Source organism: Chiloscyllium plagiosum, chromosome 14, assembly GCF_004010195.1.
Source record: "Chiloscyllium plagiosum isolate BGI_BamShark_2017 chromosome 14, ASM401019v2, whole genome shotgun sequence".
NCBI lineage: Eukaryota > Metazoa > Chordata > Chondrichthyes > Orectolobiformes > Hemiscylliidae > Chiloscyllium > Chiloscyllium plagiosum.
In genome coordinates, this window is record NC_057723.1 from 75,428,046 (window position 1) to 75,441,659 (window position 13,614).

Here is a 13,614-nt window from a genome sequence, read left to right on the forward strand (position 1 = left end):
CCCAACCCTGGAAGACAGCGCCACCTTCCTGACCTGTAATTTTCTTGCTGACCTCTCCGTCCTTACCCCCTCTCCGGCCTATCACCCTCACGCTCACCTCCTTCCACCTATCGTATTCCCAGTGCCCCTCCCCCAAATTCCACCCCTCCCCAACCTTTTATCTCAGCCCGCTTGGCACACCTTCCTCATTCCTGAAGAAGGGCTTATGCCCGAAACGTCGATTTTCCTGCTCCTCGGATGCTGCCTGGCCTGCTGTGTTTTTGCAGCACCACATTTTTCTCCTCTGGTACTCCAGCATCTGCAGTCCTCACTTTCTCCTCGGGAGTCTGAATTGTCTATCAGTGACATGGAGAAACGACATCAACATCCAATTCTCCGGATTCAATGGGAAGACCATCAGAATGATGCTGGTATCCTTTCTGAAGCCAGTTTCTCAAGTACTCAGGCAAGGTTCCATAGAATTACCTTTGATGAACTGGACACCGCACCCACATGGCTAAAATCCACATTCCCTGCCAAGTTCTGCTTTCAGGAGCCAAGACTCCTGGCGAGGGCAAAGAAAATACTACAAAGACACACTGAAGCTCTGCTGGAAGCAATTACAAAACGACACAGAGGAACTCGCTGCCAATCATTCATGACAACACGAACTCCAGCTACATGATGTTTCTAATCCAAATCCCTGAGTAATGAGATAGAATGACAGCAGAGAAGGGAAAAAAAACAAATCCTGCATTCTGGATCGCACTACCTCGAGAGACATCCTGCCCTCTGTTCACAAAGATTTGCTGGTCAGACACGCAGACCAAAGGCAGAAATCCACAACCCTGACCAGGCACCATGGTCAATTAAGGCACGGCCATTGACAAAGCCATCAATTCAGTCACTCGACAGGCACTGATCCTCAGAATCAGTAATTTGGCTTGTTTTCAAAAGTATCAGATTGTGTCTTAAACTCAAAGGGAACTGGTACAATGGTTCAATCGTCTGCCTTCCTTTGAACAAATCTAGCTAGCGTCTTTTTATTGTGAGGATTTGCATGGTGGACATAATTTGCACCATGTATAAACCCAGATGCCTATGTCAGTGATTGCATTTGTAACATCTGTTTATTGTAGTTAATCACATGAATGTATATTGAATTTGTTTGGGCGTTTATGAAACAAGGTTTGGCACACGGGAACAAAAACAGGGAGCTTAACAACAAGGGAATTTTTCAAATGAGGTTTGATCTAAAAATCAAAGCCTGGCTGATTACAAAGACAAGTTGTGCTCCCTGCTCTGTAAGAGAATGTTGTGATTTGTTTATTTAATGGATAATTGAACAGAGTTGGAAGCCAGTCTTCCAAAAGCTAACTTATCCATTACTGATATTCTGACATTAATTTTTTATGTTATTCCCCTCTTTGCCAATTGTTAGGTTTCTTGTTGTGGTTTATTTGTAAATAAACATGAGGATTATTTACAAGGGATTGTAAGGATATGCAAGAATTCCCTGGAGTTTTCTGGTGCTCTTCTGTCAAAGCTAATGTGGATTAACAGGGGAAAATGCCCATGAAAATTAATCCCCCTAACTGCCTTCACTGGCTGGGACATGGAGTACAAGAATTGGCAAACCATGTTGCAGTTATATAAACCCCTCGTTAGGCCGCATTTGGAGTGTTGTGTGCAATTTTGATCACCACACTACCAGAAGGAGGTGAAAGCTTTGGAGAGGGCGCAGAGAAGGTGCACCAGGATGTTGCCTGGTCTTGAGGTCATTGGCTCTGAGCAAAGGTTAAAAAGATAGGTTTCACTGGAAAGACGGTGGCCAAGAGGAGAACTGATAGAGGTCTACGCCATTATGTGAGGCATAGATAGAGTGGAAAGTCAGAGGCTTTGTCCCAGGGTTGAGGTTTCAATTACAAAGGAGGCACAGGTTCAAGGTGAGGGGGGAAAGTTTAAGGGGGATGTGTGAGGGAAGTTTTTCACACAGAGACTGAACGCACTGCCTGAAGAGGTGCTTGAAGTGGGCGAGTGGAGACATTTCAGAGGCATCGGGATGGTTACATGAATAGGGAGGGAATAGAGGGATCTGGACCGAATAAGGGCAGAAGGTTTGTTGTTTAGTTGGGGCACGATGATCGGCACAGACTGAGGACCAAAGGGCCTGTTCCTGTGCTGTACTTGTCCTTGTTCTTTGTTCTGTCCTACTGATACATAGATCAATACACAAGATTTCAAAGGGGAGCAGGTAGGAGGTCGGTAGAATTTTAATATTCTAGTGGTAGGGATACAATTGCATAAATGTGAGCGTCAAAGGCATCTCTGCAAAGATGGACTGCCAGAATTTCCAGATTGTTGAGGAACATGGCTCCCAGAGGAACTAATCATAAACAGCTCAGAAAAAGCCAAGACCACAGCAGTGTCACTGAGAACACAGAAGGTTGTTAAGAATGTTCCCATTTGCCTACTCAGTACATTCCTTCATCTTCTTCAGAGAGCTTTCACGTATACAAAACTTTACAATGCTTGAGGTGAATACAGACCGGTGAAACTGACTGGTGAGTCACTTTCAAAAACCAAATGGTACCCCAAAAGAATTAACTACCCTGAGTGGCCAGCTCACTCACAGGCAGGAGACTGGGAGAAGGGAATAAACAAACACACAAATCGACCATTCCCAGGCAAATAAAACACTTTGCAGGGTACTACCCTTGACATTGTTCTGCCTGAGTGGTTAATTGAACTGTCAGGACACACAAAGCAGAATTCTCTGTGCTTGCTCAGAGATTTTAGATGGGTGGGTAAGGGAATTTAATTGGGCAGGAAGCAAAATAGACTGAGTTTCCTCTTGGTAGGTTAAGCTTTTGTTGTTAAGTTCTCAGAACTTTGCAGACAAGTTGGACTTCCAAATCTTCACCTGTTTTGCATTTATTAGCAGGTCATGAATATGGATCGACACTATAGCCTACTGGAATTATGTTCACAAGCGCAGTGTTGCTAGCCCAAAACGAGAAGCACATCTCGTTACAAATCCGACCAGACATAAGGGGGACGAACATGGGATGGTTGGTTGCTTCCTCCTAGTTCCAAAGAGTAAAACCATCTTCTGTTCCTTGGCTCCATCACAACCAAACCATTTCTTTGTCATCTGATGGAGATGCCTGGCACCAAACCTTTTGTGTTTAAATCCTGTGCTGTGGCAACCTCACAATACTCAGGTCCACGAAGCATTGACTAGACAGTAGTTATTAGCCTGGCAGAGTGCAGCACACCACTCATCTTCTTGTGACAATGGAGCCACATTCTCTTGAGCTGCCAATGGGCACTGGGCTCTGCAGCCACTTCTATCCAGGCTGCTGTCTTCAGCATCGCTAAGGATTCTTAGAATCCCTGCATTGTGGAAAGAGGCCGTTTGGTCCATCGTGTTTGTACCAACCCTCTGAAGAACATCCCACCCAGACCCAGTCTCCCATCCTATCCACGTAACCTTGTATTTCCCATGGCTAATCCACCTAGCCTGCACACGACAGGGCATTTTAGCATGGCCAATTCACCCTTACCTGTACATCGTTAGATTGTGGGAGGAAATAGGAGCACCCGGAGGAAACCCACACAGATATGGGAGAAGGTCCACACAGACAGTCGCCCGAGGCTGGAATCGAACCCAGGTACCTGGTGCTGTGAGGCAGCAGTGCTAACCACTGAGCCAGCATGGCGCACCTCCTATTGCACCAGGGCAGGCTTCAGGAAAGCCTGTAAGCTAGTATCACTGAAGCATGGCACTGATTTATTTGCCTGGTCTCTGATGTCTCCAGGGACGGGAGTGGGTGAGGTGTAGAGGTTGTGTGATGCTCCTGGACTGCAGAGAGTGAAGTGGTGTCCGGGTGCCTTTTAAACATGGTGCCCAGAAGGATTTTCTTTTTGTAAGGGCTGAACCCCTTGTGTATGAAATGGGCGGTTTCTACACTCACGGTGAGCTGAGAAGAATGTCATCGTGCAGGAAATCTCTGCACTTGAGTTGAGAAACCTATCGCCTTTCACATAACGTGGCCACATAAGAGAAAATTCTGCGGGGACAGACCAAATTAGCACTGCCTTCCTTCTCGGACTGCCTGTGCCACATTGAGAATTTCTCCAACAGATGGACCGTGCACGCCAAAACCAAAATGTTGTAGATGCTGGAAATCAGAAACAAAAATAAGAGATGCTGGAAATAGCCAGCATTGACTGAGGTGAAGCAGGGTTAACGTTTCCAGTGCTGAGCTTGCGCCAGACTTCCTAACGCTCGATAAACTTACATTTTCCGCAGGTTTGGCAGCTTCTTAAAGATACCTGTTGCCTCCAAGATCGTCAGTTCATTGTCATTCAGTCGCCTGAATCAGAAAAAAAGAGATGATTAGATGTATGAGGGAGAGGGTTACTACTTGATACACTAGAATTGTGCAGAAAACTCCAACAGAGAGAAACACTTTTTTTTAAAAAGACCTCCCACTCAAACATTTGTAAATTACAGGTGAAAGTAAAATCTCTAAATTTCACCCCTTGCACAGTTCACCCAGGAAAAGATACAAAACAAGTATCACTTGACTCCATCAACTGTGTTTCGGTCCTCTTAGCTCAGATTGCTTTGTTCCTTTTCCAACTTGCTGTCAGACTGGTGCTCCTCTTGTAACTGGAGTCAATTCCACTTACTTTCTCAAGTAAAGCTGTACCCACTGCATTTTGTATCAGGATCTCACATCTCAAATGCCACAGGTTCCTTACAACTTGAACAAATGCGTGCAGGGCAGAGAGTGTCTAATCCCATTTCTCTCACGCTGTCACTAAACCCAAGCTCTACTCTCTTGCACAATTTCCTCCAGTTTCTGCATGTTCCTTTCCTGGAGGTTCAGACATGTTGTTGTGGGTGTCTGTAACTCAAGAGGCTTTTTCAGAATCCCTATAGTGCAGGAAGAGGCCATTCGGCCTATTGAGTCTGCACAAACCTTCTGAAGCGCATCCCAACTAAACCCAGACCCAGACTCCAATACCCATTACCTTGCATTTTCACAGCCAATCCACCTAGTCTGTCGAACTCTAAACAATTTACCATGCCCAATCCCTGGATGCTTTCCCATGGCCAATCCACCCTAACCTGCACATCTTTGGACTATGGGAGGTAACTGGAGCACCTGGAGGAAACCCACACAGACACAGGGGGAACATGCAAACTCCACACAGATTGTCACCCAAGGCTGCGATTGAACCTGGAGCTGTGATGCAGTACTGCTCACCACTGAGCCACCATGCTACTTCATGGCAATACATGATTTTAAAAAGGCATTGGCAGGGGATGTTTCAAAAGGAATGGTATCATATCAAAGCTTGTACCTTGTTCATGACATGTTCGGATCCAGCTTTTGGAGAATCATTGAAAACCAAATATATGCCTATATTTTCTCGCTGGGAGAATGAGGACTGCAGACGCTGGAGATCAGAGTCAAAAAGTGTGGTGCTGGAAAAACACAGCTGGTCGGGCAGCATCCAAGGAGCAGGAGAGTCGATGTTTCGAGCATAAGCTCTTCAGCAGGAATGAAGACCATTCCTGATGAAGAGCTGATGTTCGAAACATTGACTTTCCTGCTCCTTGAATGCTACCTGACCTGCTGTGCTTTTCCAGCAGCACACTTTTTTGACTCTATACTTTCTCCTTCCCCAGGCCAATAGCGTAAGAATTCCATCTTGTCACTCTGCCTGAGATGGGCTAGTTGTGATTCTCAGACTCTCTCAAGCTCTCATCTGCTTCACAAAAATATTCTCAAAAAAGATCAGTCATATTACTGTCAATTCAAATTTGTGTCTTTTTTAGATTAGATTCCCTACAGTGTGGAAACAGGCCCTTCGGCCCAACAAGTCCACACCAACCCTCGAAGAGTAACCCACTCAGACTCCTTTCCTTCTGACTCTTAATCTGATAATACTTCAACAGCTTTCATTCCTTTCTATCTCCGGGAGAGGTGATACTTATTGCTGTGCAGTTGTTGCTTGTTTGGGAGGGTATTACTCCACGCTGGCCTCGCACTCAAGACTCACAGTTCAGTGGTGTATTCTGGGACGTGAGAGGGTATCCTGGTGAGCTTTTGGTTGGAGCAGTCCACAACGGTGCCCTCACAGCGACATTTCTCAGGGCACACCATGTCCATGAAGCAGTCACCAGTTAGCTTGGTCCGGTAGTCGTCCGATCCTGTGCACAACATCGAGCACAAACAGTTAGGTGCATTCATGACAATTCCTCTTTCTGCTCTTGATCTGATACGACCATTCAACTATGCCGACACACGAGGCATACAGTTAATAAATGTCGCCTTGGGCTGACTTGGCGACACAGTGTGTCAGAGCAACCAAGTGTGCGGTGACCAGAAGTGCTCCAGATCAGTACGCTCCCATTTGGCCCATCGTACATGTTCTAACTTGTTAAATGAGCATTGTTACCCAGTGCCAATTTCCTGCTTTCCCCCCATACCCTCCCATGTTATTTTTATCCAAAGCATCATCCAATACACTCACTCTTGAACGGCATCCCTGATCATCCAGATAATGAGTTCCCATTTGCATACAAGCACACCAAAACAACATGTCTCATGGTAGTATCGCTAGACTGTTAATTGAGAGACCCAGATAATGGTCTCAGGACCTGGGCTCGATTCCCACCACAGCAGATGGCAGAATTTGAATTCAATACAAGTCTGGAATTAATGATGGCCATGAATCCATTGTTGATTGTCGTAAAAGACCAACTGGTTCACTAATGCTCTTTAGGGAAGGAAACTGCCATCCTTACCTTACCTGTGACTCCAGACCCACAGCAATGTGGTTGACTCTTAACTGCCCCATGGGTGATTAGGGATGGGCAATAAATGCTGGCTTGGCAAGCGACGCCATCACCCCGTGGATGAATAAAAATAAAATTGATGAATAGGTAAAAACCTGCTGGTCCACCTGGGCTATTCCACAAATGAAATCATCTCTCCTGTGCTGTCACTTCACTCCAACTGGTGCTTCCGTGAAGGACACAATCAACTGGTTTCAGTATTCCCACAAACTGTACAACCTGTCACTCCCGGAAACTGTTCACAGGGCAGATTGCAAGGCTATTGTTCAGGGGAGGCTACGGCCTACCAATGTTATCACTGTTAATCCCCAAAAACCCAGGTAATGTTCTGGGTTCAAACCCCACCACAGCCGATCGTGGAATTTGAATTCAATGACTATCTGAAGTGAAGAGTCTAATGACGATCATAAATCTGTTGTTGGAAAAACCCATCTGGTTCACTGGTGCCCTTTAGGGAAGGAAAGTGCCTCCCTTATCTGGCCTACATATGACTTCAGACCCATGGCAAGGTGGGTGGCTCTTAATTTAAGGATGGCCAATAACTGGGTGGCATGGTGGCTCAGTGGTTAGCACTGCTGCCTCATAGCACCAGGGTCCTAGGTTTGATTCCAACCTCAGGTGACTGTCTGTGTGGAGTTTGCACATTCTCCCCGTGTCTGCGTGGGTTTCCTCCGGGTGCTCCAGTTTCCTCTCACAGTCTAAAGATGTGCAGGTCAGGTGAATTGGCCATGCTAAATTATTGCCCAAAGTGTTAGGTGCATTAGTCAGAGGGAAATGGGTCTGGGTGGGTTACTTTTCAGAGGGTCGGTGTGGACTTGTTGGGCTGAAGGGCCTGTTTCCACACTGTAGGGATTCTAATCTAATCTAAAAAATGTTGGTCTAGCCAGCGACCCCCTCATTCCGGGAGTGGATGTAAAAAAAAGCCACAGAGGCAGTGATCAAACAGCAGTCTCTTGGCCAATCGTTTGCACCACTGTGATTTTTGACTTAGTAGAGGCCTGCAATGGGGCCACAGGATTTCAGGATCATGAGCTCCAAGACAGCAAAGGCAGCCTCAATGTTATGAGCTGTGAGGCCCCTTTAAATCCTTGTGGGTTTTTTTCTGCAGGTGAAGTGCAGAAGGTCTCACTCAAACACATTTCAGGACCTCTTGCTGCTGCAAAACCAAAAACAGCCAGTTAAAAAGGTCACATGAAATCTAACACATTATGCCAGGGAAGAGCTTAGGGATTTTTCTAAGCTGCCAGTGATAAGATAATTTAGCCAGAAGGAATCATAATCTCCCCCTTCTCCACTTAAAGTTTGGATCCTCATCCTGGTGTTACTCAGCTGAATAGCACTGAGATTGGGGGTACAGTGAATTGGACCCTGAAATTAGTAATCCCGAAGCTGAAAGCTCAAATCCCAAAATAAAAACAGAACATGCTGGAGAAACTCAACAGCATGTCTGCAGAGGGTCATGTTTCGAGTCCAATTCTCCAGATCAGAATGGGACTGGATAAACAACACCTTTTACGTTGTTGAGAAGGGGAGAGGAAGAGCGAGTGGAACAGATGAGAATGGTGCCCAGAGCAAAAGGGACTGTTCATGGCACTAACAGCGGCAGTTCGAATCCCACATCAGGAAATTCAAGTGGAATATCACAGCACAAACTCAACACTAATCAGAACAGGAATTGCTGGAAAAGCTCAGCAGGTCTAGCAGCATCTGTGGAGCCTAGTGAGAACATACTGATTTGATTTGATTTATTACTGACATGTGTCCTGAGGTACTGTGAAAGGTGTTGTGATACGAGACCCCCAACAATGTGGTTTTCTCTTAACTGCCCTATGGGCAATTCGGAATTGGTAATAAATGCTGACCAAATCCGTGATGCTCTCATCCTGTGACTGAAAAAATATATTCAGTTCCAGTCTTGGTCACCTTGCAGACATGTTCTTGAATGGCAATTAGACCATATCGATTCATCTCCTTCGTGCCTTGAGATGGTCTCCCTCTAGTTGTGAATGCTGCATGCAGGCATGTAGAGTGCCTTGATTTGTGACAAATAACATTTGTATCAACAAATGCCACGCAATGGCCATCCCCGACATCAATTCAAGCATTTCTGCAAAACATTCAATAGAATCCCTACAGTGTGGGAGTAGGCCATTCAGCCCATTGAGTCCAGACCAACATTCCAAAGAGCATCCCACCCAGACCAAACTCATCCCTGCAACCTCACATTTCCCATGACTGACCCAGCTAGCCTGCACATCCCTGGACACCATGGGTAATTTATCATGGTCAATCCACCCTAACCTGCACATCTTTGGACTGTGGGAGGAAACCAGAGCATGCAGAGGAAACCCACACAGACCGAGGGAGAACTTGCAAATTCCACACAAACAGTTGCCGGAGGGTGGAATGGAACCCCAATCCCTGGTGCTGTGAGGCAGCAGTGCTAACTCCTGAGCCGTCACGCTTACCCTGGTAATAGCATTACCATCTCTGAATTCCCCCACAATAACTAACTTGAGAGGGCTACTATTAACCAGAAAGTGAACTGTACCAACACTGTGATTACATGAGGCAGTCAAAGCCTGGGCCTTTTCTTGCAATTAGTTCCAGCATGTCTTTTTTAAGTTTAAATGTAAATTAGACAGAACTAACAACTTTCTAACAACTTTCCGAAAGCCAGTGTGCTTCCAATTGAACCTGTTGGACTATAACCTGGTGTTGTGTGATTTTTAACTTTGTACACCCCAGACCAACACCGGCATCTCCACATCATAACTTTCAAGTAGGTAGTAGGAAAGATTTCGTTGTTCGACAGTAAACTGTTTGGTAGTAACAGTTATTTGTCAATAAACTGAAAGTAGTTAGTTCAACTGATGTTAATTACTGTAGCAGGAAGCTAAATTAGTTCGTGACTCATCAGGAGAGGTCTTAGACTTCACATTAGGGAGCTACATTTGATAACCAACAGAGATTCTCTAAAAGAATGTTACTTTGCACAATGAGCTGAGGGGCCAGACATAGAGATAAGGAGCAAGCAGGTGTGTGATTGAATACTCCCCACTTGCCTGGATGAGTGCAACTCCATCCAAGAAACCTGAGAGCATTCACTTGCTCCATTCTAATGGCTACGCAAAAGTGAGGACCGCAGATACTGGAAACCAGAGGTTAGATTAGAGTGGTGCTGGAAAAGCACAGCAGGTCAGGCAGCATCCGAGGAAGGCAAGAAAACAGAATATGTCGAAATCCCAGTCTAAGGCTGTGGGAGGCTCGACACATCAAAAACATAATGCTGACTTTATCTCTGCCAAAGATCAAAATTCACATCTCAACTAATTAAGCCACCCAAGATTGTGTTTCTTGCTCTTCAAAGTTCCATGAAATCCACCTTCCCCTCAGTAACCTAGTCCAAATTAACCAACTTGAACCTATACAGATGCATTACAGTGTGGTTTGGCAACTGCTCTGTCCGAAACTGTTAAGAAATTACAGAATTGTGACACAGCCCAGTCCATCATACAAGTCCAACCCTCCATCCATTGACTCCGTTTACACTTCCCACTGCCAACATAATCAAAGACCCCCTCCCACCTGAGTTATACTCTTTTCCATTGGGCAGAAGATATTAAAGTTTGAAAACACAAACGAACAGATTCAGGAACAGGTTCTTTCCTGCTATTATCAGACTTATAAATGGACCTCACACATTCCCTGGGGTGGGGAGTCCAGAATTAGAGGGCATCGGTTTAGGATGAGAGGGGAAAGATATAAAAAAAACCTAATGGGCAAATATTTCATGCAGAGGGTGGTACATGTACGGAATGAGCTGCCAGAGGAAGTGGTGGAGACTGGTACAATTACAACATTTAAAAGGATATGGGCCAAGTGCTGGCAGGTGGGACTAGATTGGGTTGGGATATCTGGTCTGCATAGGCGGGTTGGACCGAAGGGGCTGTTTTCGGGCTGTACATCTCTATGCCTCTATATGCGGCTGTACAAAACTCTGGTGCAGCCACATTTGGAGTAGTGCATACAGTTCTGGTCAGCGCGTTATGGGAAGGACTTGGAAGTTTTGGAAAGAGTTCAGAGGAGATTTACTAGGATGTTGCCTGGTATGGGGGGAAGGTCTTATGAGGAAAGACTGAGGGATTTGAGGTTGTTTTTGTTACAGAGAAGAAGGTTGAGAGGCGATTTAATTGAGACATATACGATAATCAGAGGGTTAGATAGGGTTGACAGTGAGAGCCATTTTCCTCGGATGGTCATGGCTAACACGAGGGATGATAGATATAAATCAGATGTCAGAGGTAGTTTCGTTACTCAGAGAGTAGTAGGAGCATGGAACACACTGCCTGCAACAGTAGTAGACTCGCCAGCCTTAAAGGCATTTAAATGGTCATTGGACAGGCATATGGACGAGAATGGAATAGTGTAGGTTGGATGGGCTTCAGATTGGCTAAACAGCTTGGTGTAACATTGAGGGCCGAATGATCTGTACTGCACTGTAATGTTCTATATTAGAGTTAATCTTTCTCTGTTCCTTCTCTGTAGCTGTAACTCTGCATTCTGGTCTATTACTGTGGTGTACTTATGTGCAGTATGATTTGTCTGGTTAGTACACAAAACAATACTTTTCACTGTATCTGAGTACATGTGACAATAATAAATCAAATAAAATCCATGAACAACGAGCTGACAAATGAGTTTGACATGGTAAGAATTACTGGCTTAGCACATACAAAAGAAAACAAAATGTTTTGTTATTTCTTGAAGGGTGAGATTAAAATCATTACAAGGGGCTAGACAATTATACAGGAGCAAATTACTGCAGATGCTGGAATCTATACTGAACACAACAAATGCTGGAGATCACAGTGGGTCAGACAGCATCCATGGAGATAGAGCAAGCTAACGTTTCAAGTCTAGGTAACTCTTCATCAGATGTCCATCTGAAGAGTCATCTAGACTCGAAACGTTAGCTTTTTTCATGAATGCTGTCTGACTCTCCAGACAAATATATGTTGTGGACAAGAAAATGAGGACTGCAGATGCTGGAGATCAGAGTTGAGAGTGTGGTGCTGGACAAGCAGAACTGATCAGGCAGCATTCGAGGAGCAGGAGAGTCGACGTTTCAAGAATAAGCTCTTCGTCAGGAATGAACAGCATTCATTCAGGAATAATGAGCTGCCAGAGGAGGTGGAGGCTAGTGGTGGAGGCTAGTACGATTGCAACATTCAAAAGGCATCTGGATGAGTTTATGAATAGGAAGGGTTTGGAGGGATATGGGCTGGGTGCTGCCAGGTGGGACTGGATTGGGTTGGGATATCTGGTCGGCATGGACGAGTTGGACCGAAGGGTCTGTTTCCATGCTGTACAGCTCTATGTCTCAATGACTATGAGTCTAAGCACGAGAGCATTGCCACCCCAGTTCATGCATAGCATGGATTTATAGTGATGCCAAGCCTAGTGTTAGAGGTTGGTTTGTCATAACTTATAGACAATTGAATTTAAGTCAGTGCACCGAAATTGTGGGCCCTCTGGAAATCAAGAACTGAGGTGGGTTATGGGCCCAGCGAAAATTGACCAATACTTGGGATGGTGTTGCCAGTGTCACCCAGTCTGTGGGAGAAAATTTTGGGAACCTTCATGAAATTATCAAACAACTAAGCGAATTTAGTCTGTTTTTAAAAGCAGACTTCCTAAAGTAATTGAGAGCTCATCAATTGTCCAAAATTAGGCACACCCCCACCCCAGGGGCAGACTGAATTGCCTTCCTTTCCCTGGCAGCCTCTGGATCCTCCCTACCTGCCTAGACAAGGGAAAAGAAAAACCAAAGAACATCCTGCAGAGGAGATTCCCAGTTTCAAGAGTCCCCTTTTCAACCTTAGTTGGAAATGCTAATTATGAGCTCACCCCAAGTGAACATCTTAACTTCAATCAGGTGGCCCCCAAGATACTCTGGTATCATACCAACAAAACAAGCTTGACTCTTGTTCGATGAGAAGGACTCACTGCATTTATGCATTACGTTCTTTCGATGAGGAATGTTAGTGCTGGGGAATTTCGGCTTCTCAGATAAGCCCTGCAGTGCCCTGTTGAAGAAATCTCCCTCTGCTGAGCCTCGATCCCAACCTGTAGCGATTTGAGGGCCAGGTGGATCTCACTGACTATGAGGTCCTTGATTGGGGGTGTTAACCTGGGCCAATCAGGAGGCCCTACATAGACAAGCAGGAGCCTGGAAGAACATAGCATGTCAGCAGCGTCAGGAGGTGGAGAAGTCACTGTTTCGGGTCTAAACCTTCTTGACATCTCCACATCCTGATGCTGCCTGGCTTGCTGTATTCTTCCAGCATGCTTGTCTACTTTGGATTTCAGTTTTCTTGTCTCTAATCAGGGAGCCCTAGCTGACAGGTATAAACAGGAGATTCAGAAGGTCTTCTCAGTCTAGGGACTAACTCTGAGCTGGCCATTCAGAGCCCATTCACTGTGCACATGTAAATAAAGGGTGACTTAGTGACAGGATTCCAGCTTCTGTGCAATTCTTTCACAAACCCAGAAGATTTATAAGATTTTATTGTCAATTCATTCCAAGTTAAGCCCAGGCATATTGTCATTTTGTTTTGTTTTTCCCTAACCAATCTTGGGTCGATTTAGATGCATTGCTGCAGTGATTGGATTTGCATCCATGTCCCTGAGGATTGGTCTAAGCCTCTGGGTTATGAGTCTAGAGTCATGACCACACCGCCATGTCATTGGCCACA

The 13,614-nt window shown here is 45.3% G+C and overlaps 1 protein-coding gene across 2 annotated transcripts in view; it reads right to left on the reverse strand.

Moving 5' to 3' along the window:
• The window catches only part of LOC122556810 (slit homolog 3 protein-like), a 654,707-nt gene that overhangs the window by 99,109 nt on the left and 541,984 nt on the right, over positions 1-13,614 (reverse strand). For both annotated transcript variants that reach the window (XM_043704014.1, XM_043704015.1), the window contains 2 exons: positions 6,058-6,208; positions 4,284-4,358 (listed from right to left, as the gene is read on the reverse strand). In XM_043704014.1, coding sequence (XP_043559949.1) covers positions 4,284-4,358; positions 6,058-6,208 — 226 coding nt within the window. The remainder of the gene's footprint in view (positions 1-4,283; positions 4,359-6,057; positions 6,209-13,614) is intronic.